The 24644-nt window shown below is 40.7% G+C and overlaps 1 protein-coding gene across 4 annotated transcripts in view; it reads right to left on the reverse strand.

Annotated features, from left to right (window-relative positions):
* The window catches only part of CBFA2T2 (CBFA2/RUNX1 partner transcriptional co-repressor 2), a 165229-nt gene that overhangs the window by 36426 nt on the left and 104159 nt on the right, over nucleotides 1-24644 (reverse strand). For 3 of the 4 annotated variants that reach the window (XM_050807101.1, XM_050807103.1, XM_050807104.1), the window contains exons 2-3: nucleotides 9461-9604; nucleotides 5211-5452 (exon numbers count right to left, since the gene is read on the reverse strand). In XM_050807101.1, the coding sequence (XP_050663058.1) occupies nucleotides 5211-5452; nucleotides 9461-9604 (386 nt within the window). Of the gene's footprint in view, nucleotides 1-5210; nucleotides 5453-9460; nucleotides 9605-16487; nucleotides 16507-24644 lie in introns of those variants that run through there. The other variant, XM_050807105.1, reaches the window with a different exon arrangement.

Below are 24644 nucleotides of genomic sequence, written 5' to 3' on the forward strand. Positions count from 1 at the left end.
GTTAGCTAGTTACCTATGTATGTATGTATGCATGTATGTATGTATCTACCTACCTACCTACCTACCTACCTACAGAGGTGGAGTATTGCTCTGTCACCCAGGCAGGAGTACAGTGGTGTGATCATGGCTCACAGCAGCCTCGAACTCCTGGGCTTAAGTGATCCTACTGCCTCAACTTCCTGAGTAGCTGAGACTATAGGCATACTCCACTGTGCCAGCTAAGGAAAGTTTATTTATTTATCTATATTTTCACTCTTAAACTCTTAACATTTTCTGCATACCCTGGTCTGGTATATATCAGAAAAACAGAAAACCTCGGGAACTCACTGCTTATGTAGTCCCTTAGGTCCCACGAGTGAATCTGCTGTCTTCTCTCTACCTTTAAGAGTCTTTTTTTTTTTTTTTTTTTTTTTAAAAAAAAAGGCCTGCTTGTAAGGTTGGGCCATTTAAACAAAAACAAAAAAAAGATGGGTCTTGCTCTGTCCCCCAGGCTCACAATCCACCTGCCTCAGCCTCCTAAGTAGCTGGGACTACAGACGCACTCCACCATACTTGGCGAAGAGTCTAATTATTTTTGTTTTATATGTAATGCCCATGGCTTTTTGCTATTTATCAGGGGGAATAGGAAGAAGTTTGTCTTTCTACCTTCCCTCTGAACCAGAATGAGACTTGATTATGATAATGATAATATCCTATTCCATAACAGATAAATTGTACTTTACTCAGGGTTTTACAGACCTTTTAGTTAGCTTCAATGGGGGAGGGGGTACTTAATGTTGAACTGATTATCTTGGTGTATATTGTTTACTATTTTCTTAGGATGAATGGTACCAGAAACATTGCCAAACTATCCTCCAGAAAGTACATTCTCCAAATAAGTAAGTGAAGCACAAAACATTTACCATTACCTTGAAGTGGAAATTGCCCGTGCTTGCTTCCTGGTATAGTTAGGGACTCTCAGTACTTTACTTCTTATACACCATGGACACAGAATGCAGACAGGTGAACTCCAGCTACTAAATTATGTGGCCCTTATTTTTAGAGATGGGGATCTGGCTATGTTACCCAGGCTGGCCTCAAACTCCTGGGCCCAAGTGATCCTCCTGCCTCAGCCTCCTGAGTAGCTGTGACTACAGGAACACACCACCACACATATGAAACTACAATTCCACTGTTGCATGCGATGCTTCCACACGTGTAAGAATGTTCATAGGGGCCGGGCGCGGTGGCTCAAGCCTGTAATCCCAGCACTTTGGGAGGCCGAGACGGGCGGATCACGAGGTCAGAAGATCGAGACCATCCTGGCTAACACGGTGAAACCCCGTCTCTACTAAAAAATACAAAAAACTAGCCGGGCGAGGTGGCGGGCGCCTGTAGTCCCAGCTACTCGGGAGGCTGAGGCAGGAGAATGGCGTGAACCCGGGAGGCGGAGCTTGCAGTGAGCTGAGATCCGGCCACTGCACTCCAGCCTGGGCGACAGCGCAAGACTCCGTCTCAAAAAAAAAAAAAAAAAGAATGTTCATAGGAACATTATTTGTAATGGCCCTAAAATGTACTAAATGAGTTAACCTAGTAGGCCTAAAACTGCTAGCCTTAGAAAGGCCTGCTTATAAGGTTGGACCATTGGCTGGCATCGAGGACCCCGGATGGTAAACAGTTTCCTACGCTGATATGAATATACTTATTGTCACTAAACTGTAAACCTAAAAATAGTTAATATAGTAAATTTCATCATAATTCAAAAAAAGCAATTGTATAAATTCATTAACCCTGTGATGCTCATAGGCTCTAAGTACACAATGGCGAACAGGGACACATGGTGAACAGGAAAAACAATATGAATGTACTTAAGACCACTGAACTGTGTACTTCTATAATGTATATTTTACTATGGAAAAAAACAGTTAACCCAAGTGTGGCCATTTAAAATAAATAATTGGACACACCTACATATACTTTTCATAACTAAAAAAAATTCAATTTTTTTTGGCAAATGATTTCTTTTCTCTCTTTCTTTCTTTTTTTTTTTTTTTTTTGAGATGGAGTCTTGCTCTGTAGCCCAGGCTGGAATGCAGTGGTGCAATCTCGGCTCCCTGCAAGCTCTGCTTCCGGGGTTCACGCCATTCTCCTGCCTCAGCCTCCCTCCTGAGTAGCTGGGACTACAGCCTAATTTTTTGTAATTTTAACAGAGATGGGGTTTCACCGTGTTAGCCAGGATGATCTCGATCTCCTGACCTCGTGATACGCCCACCACAAATGAATTTTTGACATTTTTACTTTTAGGCTTGAAATTATTTTTAAGAATAGATAATACTTAAAGTAATTTGCTGCTGGAATCATCATAACATTTTGATGTCTGCTTTGTTTCCAATTATGTTCAAGCTCATTTTGACATTTAACTCCAATGACCTTATTCTGGATCCAGTAAGATTTTTCTATAGTAGTCTAAAATTTGAGGAATAAACAGGTTTAAAATAAAAAAGAACTAAACTTCCCTAACTGATAAGGGTGACCATGTGTAGAGTGGTTCTGAGAACAGTATGGTTCATGCTAAACATGAGTTTTCCTTCTAAGAGGGTAAAATTTGGCAGGTGCTAGGCAAGAGTGCCTATGTGACCAGGCCCCAACAAAAACCTTGGCGTTGAGTCTGTAATAGGCTTCCCTTGACAGAAACATTGCATGTATGTTGCTGTATTTTCGTTGCTAAGGAAAGGGAGCTCTGTTACCATTCAGGAGAGGGAGAAAGCATAAGGAAACCTGCAGATGGGTTCCTCCAGACTCCACCTGTGTCTCTGTTCTATGATCTCACTATGTTCTCCTTACTATGCCTCCGTAATAGAGCTTAGCTGTGAGCAGAACTGTATGTGAAGTCCTGTGACTCCTTCTGGCAAATCTCCAAACATGGGGTTGATGCTGGAGACCCCAAAACTGGCCCAAATTACAAATGACTTATATGTAAAGGTATAAATTGTGGGGGTATTCCTATGATATGACACTATATAGCAATGAAAATAAACTATAGTCAAACATAATAAGGACTAAACCTCACAAATGATGAAAAAGTCATTTATTGCATTTTGCCTTGTATGAAAGTTGTTCCTTTCATAATAGACTGAGAAATTTTTTTAATTCATGTTTTGAGATAGGGTCTCACTCTGTCACCTAGGCTGGAAATGCAGTGGTGCAAACACAGTTTTCCTGGGCCCAAGGCATCCTCCCACCTCAGCCTACTGAGTAGCTAGGACCATAGGCATGTGCCACTATACTCAGCTAACTTTTAAAAAATCGTTTTGTAGAGACAGTCTCACTATGTACCCAGGCTGGTCTTGAACTCCTGCATCCAAGCAATCCTCCCACCTTGGCTTCCCAAAGTGCTAGAATTGCAGGCGTGAGCCACCACACCCAGCCTTAGACTAATAAATTTTTTAAGGCAGTAATTGTTAAACTGTTTGGTCTCAGAATTGCTCTGATTTATATGGATTACATTTATTGACATTACCATATCAGAAATTAAAGTTGAGAATTTAATTAAAATAAAAAATAACTATACTGGTTCAGACTGAGGTGTGATTTTTAATATCTGTAATTTTCCAAAAGAAATGCAGTAAGAAGAATAGCACTGTTTTATCATTTTGTCAGTCTCTTTAATATGTAGCATAACAGAAAGTCTCTTTAATATCTAGCGTAATAGAAGCCAGTTGTATTCTGTCTACTTTTGCATTTAGTCTACTGCTATATTATGAAAATAGTTTTCACCTTCTGGATCTCCAGAAAGGATCCTGGAGAATCTTCGGGGTCCCTAGATTTACACTTAGAGAGCTGCAGCTTCAAGGATTAGTGCTGTGATTCATCTTTCTATCCCATATAAAGGGGTTAACATATACAAAGGAGCACAGAATGCTTTTACTGGAGGTAAATCTTAAAGAATTCAATTAGAAACATTGGGAACTGGCAGTACTTCCCCTATAAACACTGAGAATAAAACCCCACCCAGTTGTCGATATCAGAAAATCACTCCTTTATGCCACAGGTTCACCACGTGCAGTATAGAAAGAAAGAAAAATTGCGTGTACCTTGCAAATTCTTAAGCAAGTTTATATGCACAAGGAGCTGAACAATGCAATCCCTTTGATACTATTTATTTAGGCCATGTAACTTGTAATTTTAGAAATCATTGTTTTGAGGCCGGGCGCGGTGGCTCAAGCCTGTAATCCTAGCACTTTGGGAGGCCGAGATGGGCGGATCACAAGGTCAGGAGATCGAGACCATCCTGTCTAACCTGGTGAAACCCCGTCTCTACTAAAAAATACAAAAAACTAGCCGGGCGAGGTGGCAGGCGCCTGTAGTCCCAGCTACTCGGGAGGCTGAGGCAGGAGAACGGCGTGAACCCAAAAGGCGGAGCTTGCAGTGAGCTGAGATCCGGCCACTGCACTCCAGCCTGGGCGACAGAGCGAGACTCCGTCTCAAAAAAAAAAAAAAAAAAAAAAAAAAAAAAAGAAATCATTGTTTTGAAAATTAAACTTGTTACTTCTCTACTCTCCTTGGTTTGGAAACAATGCACTAAGCACTGAATATATTAAATTACAAAACCTTGTTGTTTTTAACTTGATTGGACACCAGTGGGCCTGTTGAGACCAGTTTTAAGAAAAATCCAAAGTTGCTTATTGGAATTAAATCAACATCTTAAATAACAAGTAAACATTATCGATTGTTTATCTGATAAGCACTGATATAAAATCTACAATTAAACATCACATCTGTAATCCCAGCACTTTGGGAAGCTGAGGCAGGCAGACTGCTTGAGGCTAGGAGTTTGAGACCAGCCTGACAAGATAGGGAGATTCCGTCTCTACATAAATATAAAATTTAGCTGGGCATGGTGGCATGCACATGTAGTCCCAACTACTCAGGAGGCTGCGGCAAGACAATTGCTTAAACCTGGAAGGTCAAGGCTGAAGTGAGCTGTGTTCGTACCATCTTCCTCCAGGCTAGGTGACAGAGTGAGACCCTGTCTCAAAAAGAAAGAAAGAAGGAAAAAAACCTATATTTAAACAGTTTTATACAAGTTATTCAATAACCAGTCTAGTCTGTAGCGTTTGCCATCTTACTATGGGTTTGAAAATGAGCAGAAATATCTAGAACTTCTCTGCTGGCTTTGGACCTGAACCACATACTCGGGCAGCTGAGAACAACAGTGAGGTTGTACTTACCACCAGTGCAAGAACAAGAGTCCGCACCTTCTCCCCAATCTCAGGGGAGATGTCATTTCCAAACTGTTGCAGAGTGGTAAGAAAGCGTTTCAACTTGCTGAGCTGTCGAGCACCACAGGTGGCTGGCAACTGCTGATTTGTGAGTGCAGATGATGTGGAGGAGGCAGGACCATTGCTGAATCTCTGTGGTGGTGATGGGGCGCCATTCAGGGTAGGAGGAGAATGGTTGATTCCATTGCTTACTAAAAGAAAGCCAAAATGAAAGACTCAGGTTACGTGCAAAACAAGAGGACGTTTGTTCATTTTTTCTTGTTTGTGTTCTCCTTCATTTGTTCATTTGAATTTTGTAAAGTACATGTTATAAAAGTATGCAAAACTGGTTCTGTCCTCAATGAGATTGCTGTCAGATAAAAATGGTAACAGAGTAACAGTGGAGTGTTAAAAAGAAAGCAGAGTGCTCCGAGAGCAATAAGAATCGACATCTAACTCTACAGGTGCCATGGGCAGGGGTGGGTAGTTTTAAGAAAGACTTCCTGCAACAGGTAGTGCTTGAGATGGGTCTGGACCAATAGATCTTTCCAGTGACAGGATACTCATGCCCATCTTTTACATCGCATCTCCTTCCCAATTTCAAGGGCCCCAAAACACTAGGCAGTCAATCAGAAGGTAGTATGTGAGCAAGACACCAGAAGAAAGTTATGATAATATGAGGGATATTTTTTAGGCCTACTGATTTAAGGACTTATTCCTACAATAAGGTACCTATTTCTTTGGCCATCCAGAATACTCATGTCCATTAGAGCCAGTTACTGTCTGCCTTAACGGTGCTAGATTAATACTGCCAAACCCTTGGCCATTCAATAAAGCATCTTCCTGATTCCATGCAGGACACTCCCATCCTACATTTTTGCTGAAATTATACTACATGTGATTAATTACAGTTTTCCTATTTAGTTCTTAATAGTCATTTCTTGAAAATTTTAATTTGGAAAACAACCCTAGAGCTACGGTTTTGTTTTTTTGAGGCAGGGTCTCATTCTGTCATCCAAGCCGGAGCGCAGCGGCACTATCTTGGCCCATTGCAGCCTCGACCTCCTGGACTCAGGTGTCCTCCCACCTCAGCCTCCTGAGTTGCTGGGACTACAGTCACATGCCACCATGCACAGTTAATTTCTTTTTAAAAATTTTTTGTAGATAAGGGAGTCTCATTATATTGCCCAGGCTAGTCTCAAACTTCTGGGCTCAAGCGATCCTCCTGCCTTGGCCTCCCAAAGGCTGGGATTACAGGCATGAGCCACTGTGCCTGGCATTGAGCTACGTTCATGTTGGCATTAAGTAAAAATCTAAATTATCTAGTACCTAAGTGTCATTCTGCTTTCACTTAATCATATCCAGCCTTAAAAAACTAAAATAGTGAAACTGTATCTAAAAACATAAGAAACAATTTAAGACATAAGCAATGTTTAAAGAGCCAATCATTTAATCTTTACCTAGCTTAGAAAAATGACATTTAATCATATTTTGCCAAAAACAAACTTATTATCATAAAAAATCTTCCACTTCCCTTTTACTTCCTCTAGGCCAGTCACAGTCAGTTAACTATCTCTGTTCCCTCTTCTTACACTGAACCTTATTCAAATTTGACCGGGCAAGCTCTTCTTCATCCCACACAGTTCAGGTATCATCTCTGTTAAGGAGCATTCCTTGACACATGCTGCTGCTGCTGCTCCACTTGAAGGTAACCTTAGTGGATTCACTACATCTCTGTGCTGCCTATGTGCATATGCATGCTTCCACTATTTTACTTTGAGACAGAGTCTTGCTCTGCTGCCCAGGCTGGAGTGCAGTGGTGTGATCTTGGCTCACTGCAACCTCCGTCTCCTGGGTTCAAGCGATTCTCCTTCCTCAGCCTCCTGAGTAGTTGGGATTATAGGTGTGCGCTACCACACCCAGCTAATTTTTTGGATTTTTAGTAGAGACAGGGTTTCACCATGTTGGCCAGGCTGGTCTCAAACTCCTGACCTCAAGTGATCTGCCCTCCTTGGCCTCCCAAAGTGTTAGGATTACAGGAGTGAGCCACTGCGCCTGGCCTATGCTTGTTTATTTCTGTATTTGTGTTGCCTTAATAGATGTTCACTTATTAATAATACAATACACAAAACATACGTGTACACTTAAGTTTATAAGCTGTGTAAACAGTGTATATTTTTGCTTTGTTCATTTGCTAGCAAAGGGTTAAGTGTTTAGGAAAATGCTACTGAATGATTCACGCATAAAAGACTAACGGCCTGAGAAAAGGGGTGAATTTTCTTGTGTCTTCCACTAGAGGAAATTAGTAAAGCTACAGAAAGGAAAGTTGAACACTCAACCTCAGCAGTCCAGAAAATTAGTTGCAATAGTCTGCCATTTCTTTGTTTTCACAGAAAGGTCAACTGCCATAGGAAAGTTGCTCCCTTTTGAAGGAACCAATAAAAATAACACATTACCATGCATTTGGCTACTCTGATGTATAGAAAGGCTTTTTCTTAGTCTCTTCAGTAAAAAATGTATGATCACATTTTCTGAAATGAAACACAACCACCGCCAAGCAGCCAAATATGGAAGCAAAAAGGGCTGAATTTGTATATACATATATCTATTGGTGTATCCTGAAATCTGATTGATGGCTGAGGTTTAAATCTGTTTCTTTTCAAGATAGTATATATGTCTTGGGCTGTTTAACAGATATTAGAATTTAAGAAAAGGGATATCATACTTCTTTTTATTCACTCTGGCTCAAACTGAATGCTGCAGTTAACAGCTACTCAATTCAAATGTTTTGGGAAAATAATAAACTTCCAATTAAAGCTGTACATCTTACATTCTCTTCTCTTGCCTTTTAAAACAATAAACACCCAAACCAAAAAATTTTGAGCAAGGACAGTGTGCAAGCTTGTATAATGGTATTTAAATGAAACAATACATACAGCATCTAGCTCAGTGCTCTGACACTCTTTGGGCATTCCAAAAATAGCAGTACATTTTGGTTTACAGGCAAAAGATGTGCAGAGTGTCAAAGTGAACTGGGGGTGGCAGCATGTGCATGGAAAGGCAGAACTCAAATGAAGATCAACACACTTGTGTGCATGTATGCACAAGTTTATTTGGGGTTCTTTTGGTGATTATAGATACACAGGACTGAAATTGTTGAGTTACAGGGCACGTGGAAATTCAGCATTAGTGCAAACTGCCAAACAATTTCCAAAAGATGTACTAAATTACACTCCAACCAGCATTGTATGAGTATTCAAGTTACATCCTCATCAAAACTTGGTATCATTCTGAACATCCTGGTGGGTGAATAATGGTACTGTATTGGGTGTTAGTTTGCATTTCCTTGATGGTTAGTGAAGTTGAATATCTTGTTACATATATTATTAGCTAACATAATGGCTATGGACTGAATTCTGCCTGAGCCTTGGCCAAATTCATACATTTAAGTCTTACCCCCTTGTACCTCAGAATATGACTATATTTGGAGATAGAGACTTTGAAGAATTCATTAAGGTTAAAAGAGGTATTACAAATAGTCCCTAATCCAATACGATTATTATCCTTAAAGGCAGGGGAAGAGACACCAGGGACGCACACAAATGGAGGAATGGCCATGTGAGGGTATCGCAAGCAAGAAGGCAACCTTCTACAAGGCCCAGGTAAAACCAAACCTGCCAACACCTTGATCTTTACATTCTTGACTCCAGAACTGTAAAAAAGTTAATAAAAATAAAAAGTTAATTAAAAGTTAATAAAAATAAATAAAAAGTTAATAAAAATAAATCCAGTCTGTGGTATTTCATTATGGTAGCCCTAGAAAACGAATACAAAAATATTCTCCTTTGTAAAAAGTCTTACCATGACAGCATTGGAACATTTTTCAAATTCCATAATTTTAGAAAACTTACTTTGAATCTCATATGGCAATATAATAATTTAAATTCACTATTGTTAGAGTCAAAGAAATAAAAATAGTTACCAGCCAAAGAATATGAAAACAAAATATTTAAAAAACTAAATATCCAAATAAACTAAGTATTATTCTCAGAGGGTATAAGTAATTTAGAAAAGAAACAACCAAAACTATATATCTGTGTCTATATTTTCATAGCACTTTGAAAATATTGAGTAATATATGTGGAAGGCTTCAAGCAAGTCAGTCACTTAGATCCAAATGTCACTCTAAACTACAAACATAAGTAACTAAGAGGTCTCACATGCAGTAGGAGTGAAGGACACTGGTCTCGGTCCTCCAGGATTTATTGGTGGGAGGGGTGGCATGGTGGGAGGTGAGGATCTGGACTGTATCTTCACTTCCACAGGCGATCCAGGCATTGCTGGCACCCTTTTCTCAGGACCAACTGCAGAGAATCAGAGAAATGGAGGTTAGGGTTTTCTAAAAGGTTGCAGAAACAGACAACAATTTGAAATACCCACATATTTCCCTAGAGGACTGCTTAGTATAATAGGCTGAATAGTGACCCCCTAAAAGATATGTCCACGTCCTAACATCTGGAACTGTGAATGTTACTTGATTTGGCAAAAGGGTCTTTGAAGATATCATTAAGTTAAAATTCTTGAGAGGAGGAGATCATCCTAGATTGTCTGAGTGGGCTCTAAATCCAATCTGAATGGTGTCCCTAAAGAAGGGACGTGACACAGACACAGAGACATACACAGAGGGAAGCCGATGTGAGGACAGTCACGCCAAGTGGCGACAGAGGCAGGGACTGGAGTGACACATCTATACACCGAGGAGTGCCAAGGAGTGCCAGTAACCAGCAAGCCAGGAGGGAGCAGGAGACACATTTGTCCTCTGAAACCCCGGGAAGGAATCAACCTTTCTGATACCTCAATTTTGGGCTTCTGGCTTTCTGAACTGTGAGAGAATAAATTTCTATTGTCTTAAGCCACTCAGTTTGTGGCACTTTGTTACTTCAATTCTAGGAACTAAAACGAGGAAACAATGTCAAGAGGTGACATGAACTGAAAGTTAGCAGTCTCTAGATAGTGGCTGAGAAAGGAAGAAACCAGGTTACAAATATAGTTTACCTCAAATGCATTTTTTTTAAACTTCTCCTTATAAATGAATTAAATTATGAGGGGGAAAAAGCTAACATAGGAACTATCTAGACTTAGGCCTCAACTGCATGACATGAAAAGTAAATCACAATCAGTTGTATATAAATCAATATTAATAGGCTTGGTGCAGTGACTCATGCATGTAATCCTAGCACTTTGGGAGGCTGAGGTGGGTGGATCACCTAAGGTCAGGAGTTTGAGATCAGCCTGGCCAACGTGGTGAAACCCTGTCTTTACTAAAAATATAAAAATTAGCTGGGTGTAGTGGTGGGTGCCTGTAATCCCAGTTACTGGGGAGGTTGAGGCAGGAGAATCGCTTGAACCTGGGAGGCAGAGGTTGCAGTAAGCCAAAATCATGGCACTGTACTCTAGCCTGGGCGACAGAGCAAGACTCCGTCTTAAAAAAAAAAAACCACCATTGGCCGGGCGCGGTGGCTCAAGCCTGTAATCCCAGCACTTTGGGAGGCCGAGATGGGCGGATCACGAGGTCAGGAGATCGAGACCATCCTGGCTAACACGGTGAAACCCCGTCTCTACTAAGAAATACAAAAAATAGCCGGGCGAGGTGGCAGCGCCTGTAGTCCCAGCTACTCGGGAGGCTGAGGCCGGAGAATGGCGTGAACCCGGGAGGCGGAGCTTGCAGTGAGCTGAGATCCGGCCACTGCACTCCAGCCTGGGCTACAGAGCGAGACTCCGTCAAAAAAAAAAAAAAAAAAAAAAAAAAAAAAAAAAAAAAAAAAAAAAAAACCACCATTAATAATGATGTACTAAATTATATATATATACACATATCAACTACATCAAGTAGGATAAAAGAGGGAGTCAACCTCTCTGACCTCAAACATGTAAATGTCATTCATGCTATATATTGTTCAAAAAGACGAAAAGTAGAGCTGATCTACATTAAGCAGAGGCTACTTCATCTATGGGAACAATTAATAATAGGCAGCTGTTTGTTAATACTAAATGGCAACAAAATTCCAGAAAGATAAATTAGGTAAACTTCATGATGCTACAATTAGGTAGGTCTGAGCTAACAGGAATCAGACTCGATACCAACGAGTAATATTCTAACATATCTAAGAAGTTATTTTTCCCTATCAAAGAGAACTTGCTACACACTTGGTTAATAGGACCAGAGTTACCATAATCACCTTTAAATTGAGCTATGTTCCTCACAGTAATTCTAAGCTTTTCACTTAAGTACCAGGCGTTCATTCTCCAATAACTGCTGAATTCAAATTCAAGTGCAAAAAATGGGCAGCAAAGGCTCAAATGAGAAGGTTAAGTCCAAGTTTTCTTTCTGTGATAGCACAGCTATAAAGACAATACCTATAAGAGTGTTCACGATCCTGGCAACAAGGAACATTTTTGTGCATTGATGGGACACTTTTTAATAAGAAAAGTATCTCCAAATACTATTTTTTATGCTTCAGTTTGCAGTGGCCACACTTTGGAAAGGGATATAATAAAGTCAATCAAGAAAGCAATGCCCCCAAGTTACAAATCCCCTGACAAAAATGTGCAGTTCTCAGAACCATGTGGGCAACATTGTGCCAGCCCTTCCCATCTCTCTGTTCAGGACATTTTCTTTGTGAAATTGATGGTCGTCCTGTCTGATTAGTGGACTAATGAGCTGTTGCGCTTGCCTTTTCTTCCTGACAGTATTTTCTCAATGCCCTTCAGAGAACAGCTGACACATTTCCAGCTCTTCCATCTGGGCCCCAGCTTTCTGGAAGGGTAGGGAGAAGGAAAGGAAGGAACTGACAGTTGTCTCGCACTGTAATGTGTTGTGTACAGTGTGCAACAACCTAGAGGGAGCCTTTCTTCAGACCACCTGGCTCTATAGCAAGGGTGCCAAAGGCTTGAGGAAGGCTTAGCAGTGAGATGAGTTTTAACATTCAGCACTTGGCAGAATAAAAAAGTTAGAGCAGTCCAACTGCAGAATGCTGAACTCTGTGCTCTAACCAACCAAAAGCTTCGATAGTGGGCCAAACCCAGCCACTAAAGAACTGTTTACAGATTGATACTTTTCATTTCACCACCCAAAATCTACAACACTAGTGTTTTCTTCATGTTTCAAGTGAATGAAGCAGAAAAAGCACAGGTATGAAAAGACTGAGAGATTCGGTTTGAATTCTCATTCTGTTACAACGCAATTGAATTTCCAATTCATTTCACCTTTCTAGGCCTCATTTTCAACACATGTAAAATGAATGACAGTAACACCTTCCTGTCAAGAAACATGTAATGATTAAAGATGATGCCTAAATCACTGCAAGGGATAAAGAAGGTGCTTAATAAACAGGAATGATGATTAGAAGACAGAAATCCTCGTGTCAAATTCTGGACATACTATTAACTAGGTATGTGACCTTGACCAAGTTAATATTAACATCTGTTTTCTGTGGAAAATAGGTATACTATCAACAATTTATCCATGTAACCTCAGAGATATTATATGGAATGATCCAAGAATTAACAGCTGCAAAATCACCAAGCACAATGTAAAGTGGTATTTTTGTTGGAAGCTGGGTGGCATGAACGCCCTTCATGTAATGAGATCTATCCAAGTGGTTTACAAGGTGACAAATTCAGCAGTTGCTCAGATGATGGGAAAGGGCATGTTCCAAAGTAAGCATTTTAACCCTCTGCTTGGGGTCACAGTAGGATCATAGTAAGTTCCTGTAGGAAGAAGGCTATTACATGCCTTTATGTCATCCTAGTAATGGTGACTTCCTTTTTGAATTTTTATGAAACTGATAGTTATGTGTTACATTCTAACTGGATCCCATGAAAGAATCAACCATATATTGAACTCTTTTCAATCTTGGAGAACCTTAGATACAGTTCAAGAAGAAGAAAATTATTTTCCCTCAATTGTGGCTTGAGTCCATAAACACTATTGCTTAAAATACCAAACAGCCATAAAGATTTAGTCCCAGGAAGTCAAAATAAACCTTGGTTTTGCCATAAGGGTCCAACTCAATTATAATTTCAAAGTAACTGACAATTTAGTCACCCCATGAGTTTGTCTTTTGATTATTCTGAATATATTTGTACATGTGTGTGTATTACAAATAAATGCATGTGTGCATATACATGTGTGTATATATTAAAAAATAAAACCCAGATATTACAACATGTACCTCCAAAATGACTTATGGTTCAACACCTAAACCATGGGAAGCCAAAGAATTTGATGAGTCAAAACAGGAAAGTACGTCTGAATAATTTCTTCACTGTGCGCGACTTGCTAAGGATATCGTGAAAACAGAAAACAGATGAAAGAATAAAGTAATAAACAGTTATCTGTGTGATGGCAGTGATATTTTTTCCTACATAGGAATTTAAAGAATCAAAGATTAAACTAAAGAGTAGAACTATTCTGTAGCTCCCCAGGAAAGTAACATAGAACACCCAGCACTCTCCCTCTTATCTGCAGTTTCAGTTTCCACAGTTTCAATTACCTACTGTCAACCAAGGTCCAAAAATATTAAATGGAAAACTGCAGAAATAAACAATTCATAAGTTTTAAATTGAGCACTGCACTGAATACTGTGATGAAATCTCACACCATCCCACCTAGGATGTGAATTATCCCTTTGTCCGGAGTATACACTATCCGACCATAAGTCACTTAGTAGCCGTCTTGGTTACCATCAGATGAACTGTCATGGTGTTGCAGTGCTTGTGGCCAAGTAACCCTGGTATTACTTAATAATGGCCCCAAAGTAAAAGAGGAGTGATGTTGACAATTTGGATATACCAAAGTGAAGCTATAAAGTACTAAGTGAAAAGGTGGAAGTTCTTGACTTCATAAGGAAAGAAAAAATTCCTATGCTGAGGTTGCTGACATCTACTCTAAGAAGGAAAAAGACGTTTGTGCTCGTTTTGCTGCTGCATCTCAAACAGCAAACGTTACAGCCATAGTGCATGATATGGGTTCAGTTACAGTTCAAAAAGAATGTATGTAGGGTTCAATACTTCCCATGGTTTCAGGCATCCACTGGGGGTCTTGGAATGTATTCCCTGTGGGTAAGGGGGAACCACTGTATTACTGAGACATCTCAGAAACATGCTATTTGAGAAGAATCTTCTATGATAAATTGTCCACAAACAAGGGCATTTACAAATCATTATAAACTGCTTTTTTATTTTTTTTTAAATTAGAGATTGGCAAAGAGCAGAGGTATAAATACAAGATAAAATATAATGAGGTTATCTGAAGAGAAAGGCTACTCCTAAGTGACTGGAAAGAATAAAAACTTATAGGTCTCAAGGAGAAAGCATGTTGAGGCAAAAGGTCAGCCTGATGTGAAGAATGCTCCATCACTCACTAGTTACGTGACAGTGATTTTCTTTATCTGTCCCTGGGGATAATTCAACACAGGGTTATATGAAGGGTACCATAATGGATATAACAATGATGGGTATACAGCAGATACTCTCACATGTTTTACTTGAATCAGATTTTAAAATATATTAGAATGATGGTTGGGCACAATGGCTCAGGCCTGTAATCCACACCACCTTGAGACAGGAGAATTGCAGGACATGAGGATTGCTTGAGCCCAGGAGTTTAAGAACAGGCTGGCCAACACAGGGAGACCTCATCTCTCCAAAAACAAAAAAAACTAGCTGGATGTGGTGGCGCACACCTGTGGTCCCAGCTACTCATGAGGTTGGGATGGGAGGATCAACTGAGTCCAGGAAGTCGAGGCTACAGTGAGCTGTGATCACACCACTGTACCCCAGCCTGGGTGACAGGGTAAGACTCTGTCTCAAAAATAAAATAAAATAATAATAATCTATTAGAATAACAGTTTACCGAACTTTTGAGATGTTATCTGCGCTGTGTGGGGTAGATTTGGTCAAGTGTTCCTGTTTATTATCACTGAGAAAATGTGCAGAATATAGATCTTTCTATATTAGATCTATCAATCAAAATCCATATAGAGATCTTTCCTATAATGACAGGAACACTGATCATTCCAAAGAAGCTGGCCAAGGAAGCCATTAAATCCATTGCTTTATAAAAAGAAAGTCAGACTCCAGGCCGAGCGCGGTGTCTCACGCCTGTAATCCCAGCGCTTTGGGAGGCTGAGGTGTGCGGATCACCTGAGGCCAAGAGCTCAAGATCGGCCTGGCCAACAGGGTGAAACCCTGTCTCTACTAAAAATACAAAAATTAGTTGAGCGTGGTGGCACACACCTGTAATCCCAGCTACTCAGGAGGCTGAGGCAGAAGAACTGCTTGAACACAAGAGGCAGAGGTTGCAGTGAGCAACGAGACCGTGCCACTGCACTCCAGTCTGGGTGACAGAGCAAGACTTTCTCTAAAAACAAACAAGCAAAAACAAAAACAAAACAAAAAAACAAAAAAACAAAAAAAACACCAAAAATCAGACTCTCAGGCTGGGCGTGGTGGCTCGTGCCTGTAATCCCAACACTTTGGGAGGCTGAGGTGGGCGGATCAGACTAAGAGAAAGGAGAGGGGAGGCTTATCATTTTAGGCCATGAAGTTTTGCCATGGTTTGTTATGTACGAATAGACAACTAATCTACACCACATACAAATTATAATGTTCCTTATTTTTTTTGTTCTATTATTGTGTTTTATAACATCACAATATGTCTTGGAATTCTTAATTTCACAATTTTTAAAAATAGTATTATAATACACTTTGAAGAAGTACCATAGTTCATTTAAACAATCCCTTGTCAATGAACAATTGGATTATTTCCAATAATTTGGTCCTGAATTTTGAGGATCCCAGATCCCAATCTACTTGACTGTCCTGGATTTGCCAGGCCTTAGGGAAGTTCAGAGATGAAGGCAGGGAGGGACCTCACTTATGGGAAAGACAGACATACAGTACTGGGAAAATAAAGAAATAAAAACATTACCATGTATGATGGCCAAGCAAGTCTTAACACAATGTTAAGGTGTTTGTTAGAAAGGCTACATGGGCTCTCCAGGTAGCACATGGGATATAGTTTGAATAGTGCCCCCAAAGGTGGTATCACAGCAGAAGGAAAAATCAGGGAAAAGATTTCCTGGACCATAGTCTGTCTTCAGTCTCTGCCAAGGACAGGTAAATGTTCTGAATGTGTAATTGTCATATGATAAGAATTTCCAGGCCGGGTGCAGTGGCTCACACCTGTAATCCCAGCACATTGGGAGGCCAAGGTAGGCGGATCACCTGAGGTCAGGAGTTCAAGACCAGCCTGGCCAATATGGTGAAACCCCATCCCTACTAAACAAAAATTAGCTGGGCATGGTGGCGGGCACCTGTAATCCCAGCTACTCAGGAGGCTGAGGCAGAAGAACTGCTTGAACCCGGAAGGTGGAGGTTGCAGTGAGTTGAAATGGTGCCACTGCGCTTCAGCCTGGACAACAGCAAGACTCCATCACCAAAAAAAAAAAAAAAAGACTTTCCAAAACTGATAATTCTAACCTGCTAAAGATGGAGGAAGGAACATCAAAATTACTGTTACATTTATAGCCTTATAAAGTTGGCTAAACTGATTATGGACACAGTACATGCTTAATGATGAGCATTTACCATCTTTGTAACTCTGCCACAAACCTGACAACACATCCAACTTCCTAATGACATGCAGCCTTCATATGCCGAGATGGCCAGGAACAACTGTTTATAACGACAAACAAAAATGGAGACATAAGGATTCAAAGGAAAGAAATTACCAGAGGTCAGGCACAGTGGCTCACGCCTGTAATCCCAGCACTTTGGGAGGTTGAGGTGGGTGGATCACCCAAGGTCAGGCGTTGAAGACCAACCTGGCCAACATGGTGAAACCCTGTCCCTACTAAAAATAAAAAAAATTAGCCAGGCGTGGTGGTGGGCACCTGTAAACCCAGCTACTCGGGAGGCTGTGGCAGGAGAATTGCTTGAACGTGGGAGGTGGAGGTTGCAGTGAGCCAAGATCACACCATTGCACTCCAGCCTCGGCAACAGAGTAAGGCTCTGTCTCAAAAAAAAAAAGGGGGGGGGGGGGGGAATTACCAGAAAGTATTTTATAAGGACCTTTTACATTCAATGTTTATATATTTATACTGGAAAATTAATTTATCATTATTATAGCTCAGGAATCAGGAAACTTTCCTGCCAAAGGCAAGACAGTAAATATTTTTTTGCTCTGCTGTAGCACACTATAGACAATATATAAATAAATGGGCTTGGCTGTGTTCCAATCAATCTTTATTTACAAAAATGGACAGTGGGCCATAGTTTTTGTTTGTTTGCTTGTTTTTTTTTTTTTTGAGACACAGTCCCACTCTGTCGCCCAGGCTGGATTACAGTGGTGCAATCTCTGCTCGCTGCAACCTCTACCTCCCAGGTTCAAGCAATTCTCCTGCCTCAGCTTCCCAAGTAGCTGGGACTACAGTCACATGCCACTGAGCCTAGCTAATTTTTTTGTATTTTAGTAGAGACAGAGTTTCACCCTGTTGCCCAGGCTGGTCTCAAACTCCTGAGCTCAGGCTATCCACCTGCCTAGGCCTCCCAAAGTGCTGGGATTACAGTCATGAGCCACCATGCCTGGTCGACAGTGGGCCACAGTTTACTGACTTCTGCTATAACTGATTTAAAAAGCTGGAAAACCAGCCTGGGCAATAAAGTGAGACCCTGTCTTATCAAAAAATAAAAGAATTAGCTGGGCACAATGGCATGCACCTGTGGTCCCAGCTACTTGGGAGGCCGAGTACCTACCAAAGAACTAAAAAAGGAAGTCGCAGTGAGCCGAAATCGTGCCATTGCACTCCAGCCTGGGTGACAAGAGGGAAACTCCATCTCAAAAAAAACCAAAAAACAAAAAACTGACATCTATAACTTTCATTATGTCCTTCACTTCTCCAACAGAGTCTCAACTCTTGGTTAGTCTTATTTTTATCCATCCCAGTTCAGTAAATTAAAGTAAGGTCCCAATTACATAAAGGAACTACAGAATAACATGAACACACACACACTTGGAAGCCAGAAAGGATATACAACAAATTGGTAGAAGTACATATCTTGGGAGGTGGGACTAAGACAGTTGTAGGCTTGTTTAGTTTCTAACTAAAATAACTTTCTATGTTGTTCAGGGTGCTTTTTTTCCTTCCTTTTACAACAATAAAAAAGATATCTTCATTTTTTGGGGGGAAAAGCATGTAACACTTGTAAAAGTCAGGGAGAGTACCTAAACCAAATTAGGGACATGCCGATTACAGAAACAAAATATCAGAACAAAAGAAGAATACGGGGAGATAATACTGTAATTCTACCTTCATTAAAAAAGGGGCAGATAATTAAGTGTCTGGAGAATAAAACATTCTTTTTTCACTCAGTTTTTTAACACACACACACATACACAAACTCACTCTCTCTAAATGTCATAGCTAGTGATCTCAACCATACAAGCATAAAACTCCTGGGAACCTACAGAGCTTTTGGCACATCTCTTAGGTCTACCTGGTTTTTGGAAGAACCTCAAAGATGACTAACATACCTACGAAGGATCACTTGGTTCATGAATACACTAACTTCCTCCCTATGACCTCTCTGTCTTCTATCACTGCCATGAAACCTCAGACACGGAAATACACAGAATATATAAATATCTCTTACAACTTGATAACAACCACCCAATTTTAAGAATGAGCAAAAAAAGACTTGAAGAGATAACTCCTAAAATAATTATTTACAAATGGCTAAGATGCTCAACATACTAGTCATCAACAAACCACAAATTTTAACACATCAACAAATGAACAAACTACTGGTACATAAGCCAGGCAACATAGATAAATGTCAAAAGCGTTAGAGTAAATAAAAGATGCCAAATGTTAAGAAAACTACCTACTGTATTATCCCATGCATGTGAAACTTCAGACATGAAAAACTAGTTACAGAAAGCAGATTAGTGGTTGCCTCGAACCGATGGGAAGAAACCGAATATAAAAAGGCAGGGATATTAGAGGGCACAATCTATCTTATTATTTTTTTTTCCTTCGGACCAGGTCTCACTCTGTAGCACAGGATGGAGTCCAGTGATGCAATCATGGCTCATTACAGCCTTGAGTTCTGGGCTCAAATGTTTCTCCCATCTTAGCCTCTCAAGTAGCTGGGACTACAGGCACGCACCATCACGTACAGCATTTTTTTTTTCCAAATTTTCTGTAGAGACAGGGTCTTGCTGTGTTGCCTAGTTTATATTTTTTATACTGATAGAAATGTTCTATATATAATGATTCTAATGTTGGTACACAGTGAAATACAACAATGGTGGGGGGAAAAATAGACCAATTCCTTAACCTGATAAATGGTCTTTTCCAAAAACCTATATACAATGTCACACTTTTTTTATTTTTTGGGGGGAATGAAGTTTCACTCTTTGACCAGGCTGAATTGCAGTGGCACAATCTTGGCTCACTGCAACCTCTGACCCCCAGGTTCAAGCGATTCTCCTGCCTCAGCCTCCAGAGTAGCTGGGATTATAGGTGCCCACCACCATTCCTGGGATTACAGGAATTTTTGCCCAGCTAATTTTTGTATATTTAGTAGAAGACAAGGTTTCGCCATGTTGTCAAGGCTGGTCTCAAACTCCTGACCTCGGGTGATCCACGTGCCTCGGTCTCCCAAAGTGCTAGGATTACAGGCATGAGCCACCACGCCCAGCCGATCACACTTTTTATCACACTTTTTTTTTTTTTTTTTTTTGGGATACAGAATTTCACCCTTGTTACTCAGGCTGGAATGCAATGGCACAATCCTGGCTCATCACAACTTTCACCTCCTGGGTTCAAGCAATTCTCCTGTCTCAGCCTCCCGAGTAGCTGAGATTACAGGCATGTGCCACCACATCCGGCTAATTTTGTATTTTTAATAGAAAAGGGGTTTCTCCATGTTGGTCTGGCTGGTCTCAAACTCCCAGGTGATCTGTCCACCTGGGCCTCCCACCCAAAGTGTTGGGATTACAGGTGTGAGCCGTCGCGCCCAGCCAAATATCATACTTATTGATGAAATATTACAAACATTTCCTTTCAACTCAGAAAGAAGAAGATAAAGATGTCCACTATCAATGCTTCTTTTTTTTTTTTTTTTTTGAGATGGAGTCTCGCTCTGTCACCCAGGCTGGAGTGCAGTGGCACGATCTTGGCTCACTGCAAGCTCTGCCTCCCGGGATCACGCCATTCTCCTACCTCAGCCTCCCAAGTAGCTGGGAAAGACAAAAAAGGAGACTTCCAATTCTGGAAGCTAGAAGTCTAAGATCACGGTGTAGGCAAGGTCGGTTTCTTCTGAAGCTTCTCTCCTTTGCTTATAGTTGTCTGTCTTCTCCCTGTGTCTTCACATGGTATTCCTATGTACCTAACTGTGTCTAAATTTCCTCTTCTTACTAGGACAGCAGTTATAATGGATTAGGATCCACCCTAATGACCTTATTTTAACTCAATAATCTCTTCAAAGACACTATCTCCAAATAAGGTCATATTCTGAGGTATCAGGGATCAGGACTTCCAACACATGAATTTTGGCAGGACATGATTCAGTGAGTATGGGAAGGGAAAGAATGCAGGAGACTTAATAATTAGAAAATCTATTGTACTTACAGATGAAAAGACTTCTATTATAAATATTTTATTTCTCTTTCATGGAAGATAATTTTTCCACTAATCGGGGGTGGGGTAGGGAGTGGTTTCAGGATGAAAGTGTTCCACCTCAGATCATCAGGCATTAGATTCTCATAAGGAGTGTGCAACCTAGATCCCTCGCATGTCCAGTTAACAATAGGGATTGCACTCCTAATGAGAATCTAATGCCATGGCTGATCTGGCAGAAGGCAGAGGTCAGGCAATAATGCGCTGGCTCACCACTTGCTGTGCCGCACAGTTCCTAACAGGTCACAGATCCATACCAGTATGCAGCCTGGGAGTTGGGGACTCCTGTCTTAACCTAGCCCCCAGTTAGTGGAATGCAGTTAAATAAGGAATTTGAGTAACTTTTCCTAAATTGAATCTTAGAATTTTTTCATCTATTTATTCAAAAATGTTCGAGTAACTACTAAGTCTCCTGCTACTGAGGTGACAGCAGTAAATAAATCAAAAATAAATACAAAATAGAGGTCAAAAGGCCGGGTACAGAGGCTCACATCCATAATCCCAGCACTTTGTGAGGCTGAGAGTGGGAGGATGGCTTGAGTCCAGAGTTTGAGACCAGCCTGGACAAGATGGCAAGACCCTGACTCCACAAAATTAAAACTAAAAAAAATTAGCCAGGTGTGAGAGTGCTTGCCTATAATTCCAGCTGATTGGGAGGCTCAGACAGGAGGACTCCTTCAGACCAGGAGTTTCAGGCTGCAGTGAGCTGTGATTGTACCACTGTACTCTAGCCTGGTTGACAGAGTGAGACTGAAAAAAAACAGAGGTCAAGAAACAATTTTGAGGTTTTTAGCCTAAGCAACTGGAAGGATAAAGTTACCATTTACTGAGAAGAGGGAACTGGTAAAGGAAAATGGGTGAAGAGCAACTGAAGATCAGGATTACCTTTAAAATGCTCAGTAGATATTCTAACAGAAATGCTGGATAAGCAGCTGGATATAAAAGTATGGAGCTGAGGCCTACGGTGGGAAAGTCTGAGGTTGTGATGAAATATTTTCAATTAATGGCATATAGATTCTATAGAAAGCCTGAGAACAGGTATCTTAGAGGAAGTGGGTACAGATCTCCAGGTATTTCAATTCTTAGAGATCATGAAAGACAAGAAACTAAAAAAGGAGACTTAAAAAGAAAAGCCAAGGAAATAAGGGGGAAAACCAGAAGCCAAGTAAAGAGTATAATCTACTGGGCTGTAAGCACTGTGGATTTCAAGACTAAATATACAAATAACATAGGAATACATGCTAGCTGTTTAGGTTATTATAATGATTAGACCCATGATTAATAAAATACCTTTTTAAACTTACTTATTTGAAAACTTGCTTTCATCAAAGTATCATTAAGAATACAGGTATAATGAAGGTGAGAACAAGTATATTATGTGTAACAAATGATATATTAACATTTAAGAGACTGCACACAGATCTTGACCCAGAACTTAACTGGGACAGATACAGTGGCTACAGTACCTTAAGTCAGCACAGAGTTAATATAAAATTTTCATTACTCAATGCCTCGTAGCTGAAACAGAATATACAGTAAATATAAAAAGCTGTATACAACAAAAGATGAGATGAAAAGGTCAGTTTGGCAAAACAGCCAAATTCCAGACTAGCTAGAAATTTATATTCTTGAATAGTCAAAGGTAGGCTATTGTGGAAGAAAGAAAACTGGGCATGAAACTGTGACTGTGAATCCTGATTTTTCTGCCAATTTATCAGCTACTGCGGAACCCTGGACAAGTCACGCCAGAGCCTTGGTTTCTTCATCTGTAAAACAGAGGAAGGGAGGTGTTAAAAGGCAAATAAAGTAACAGATTAAAAAGTGCTGTAGGCCAGGCACCGTGCCATGAGTAGATCATGGCATTCAAGCCAAGGTAAAGAGTTTATATTTTATCGTAAGAGCAATAGGAAGCCATTAGAAGAGTTTAGGTCTGTGGCAAGAGTTTAGGTCTGTTTTAGGCTTTTAAATCAGCACTTTGGATACTACGTAAAGAATCGACTGAAGGGGCTAAAAGCAGAAGCAGAAAGAATAGTTAGGAGGTAGATGCAGCAGTTCAGGGAGAGAGAGAGACAACAGGGGCTAAATTCTAGCAGTAGAGATGGGAGATCTGACATATTGTAATATATTTAAAAGCTGGACTGTCAGGATTTACTGCTACGATATTTCTTTCTTGTTTTTTGTTTTGTTTTGTTTTGTTTTTGAGACAGAGTCTCGCTCGGTTGCCCAGGCTAGAGTGCAGTGGCGCGACCTTGCCTCACTGCAACCTCTGCCTCCTGGGTTGGAGGAATTCTCCTGCCTCAGCCTCCTGAGTAGCTGGGACTACAGGCGCCCACCACACCTGGCTAATTTTTGTATTTTTAGTATGGACAGGGTTCCACTGTGTTAGCTGGAATGGTCTTGATCTCTTGACCTCGTGATCCTCCCGCCTCGGCCTCCCAAAGTGCTGGGATTACAGGCATGAGCCACCGCACCCGGCCTACTGCTAGATTTCTTCTAGAAGGTCCTGTGTTCCAGAGATATTTAGCACAGATGTATCAAATGCTGGAACCCAAGAGACCTGGCTTTTTGAACCATAGGAAAGCCATTGCCGAGCTGTGTGAGAAATTGATAGCGTTTTTACGTCTTCAGAAAAAAAATGTGAGGGTTATGTTTGGCCAAGAAGACTAGAGTTAGCTGATTCTCCATCAGTCTCAGATTCTATGAGTTCTCTGACTTTGGCTGCAATATGTGTGACCCAGGCAGTAATGTGACACACCGTTAAGAGGCTGGGATTCAGTCGATCTTGACTGTGGTAGGGGTGGCTTCCATACAAAGGCAAGATGCGAATCAAATTTAAGTCTTTTCTGTTCATGTGAGAAATATTAAGTTGGTGGAGACCTGAAACAGATGGTGTGCAGTTGGAGTAGATAACTATATTATTCTAAATAAACATTTGCTGGAGCTGGGAAGCAACAATCCATATTTCACTTTTCCCTATTTACATTTTCAGGTCAGCTGTGTTGCTACTGTTTTTAACTTGCATTAATGTTATCAACAGAGTTGGCAAAGACAATACATCTTTAATGTTGAAATCATTATCTTTGGAAGAGACCCTCAGCACATAGTGGTATAATGATTCTTAATGCGTTTCTGGTGGATAGCTGTCTAATAATATCTTATACTTGAAATTTTTTTTTTTTGAGATGGAGTCTCGCTCTGTCACCCAGGCTGGAGTGCAGTGGCCCGATCTCAACTCACTGCAACCTCCGCCTCCTGGGTTCAGGTGATTCTCCAGCCTCAGCCTCCTGAGTAGCTGGGACTACAGGTGCACACCACCACGCCCAGCTAATTTTTGTATTTTTAGTAGAGACAGGGTTTCACCACATCGGCCAGGATGGTCTCGATCTCTTGACCTTGTGATCTGCCCACCTCGGCCCCCCAAAGTGTTAGTATTGCAGGCATGAGCCATTGCATTTTTTTTTTTTTTTTTTTTTTTTGAGATAGGGTCTTATTCTGTCTCCCAGGCTGGAGTTCAGTGGCATGATCACAGCTCACTGCAGCCTTGACCTCCTGGGCTCAGGTGATCCTCCTACTTCAATTATCTGCCTCCTGGGTTCAAGCGATTCTCCTGATTCTCCTGCCTCAGTCTCCCAAGTAGCCGGGATCACAGGCACCTGCT

Source organism: Macaca thibetana, chromosome 10 (assembly GCF_024542745.1).
Source record: "Macaca thibetana thibetana isolate TM-01 chromosome 10, ASM2454274v1, whole genome shotgun sequence".
NCBI classification, from domain to species: domain Eukaryota; kingdom Metazoa; phylum Chordata; class Mammalia; order Primates; family Cercopithecidae; genus Macaca; species Macaca thibetana.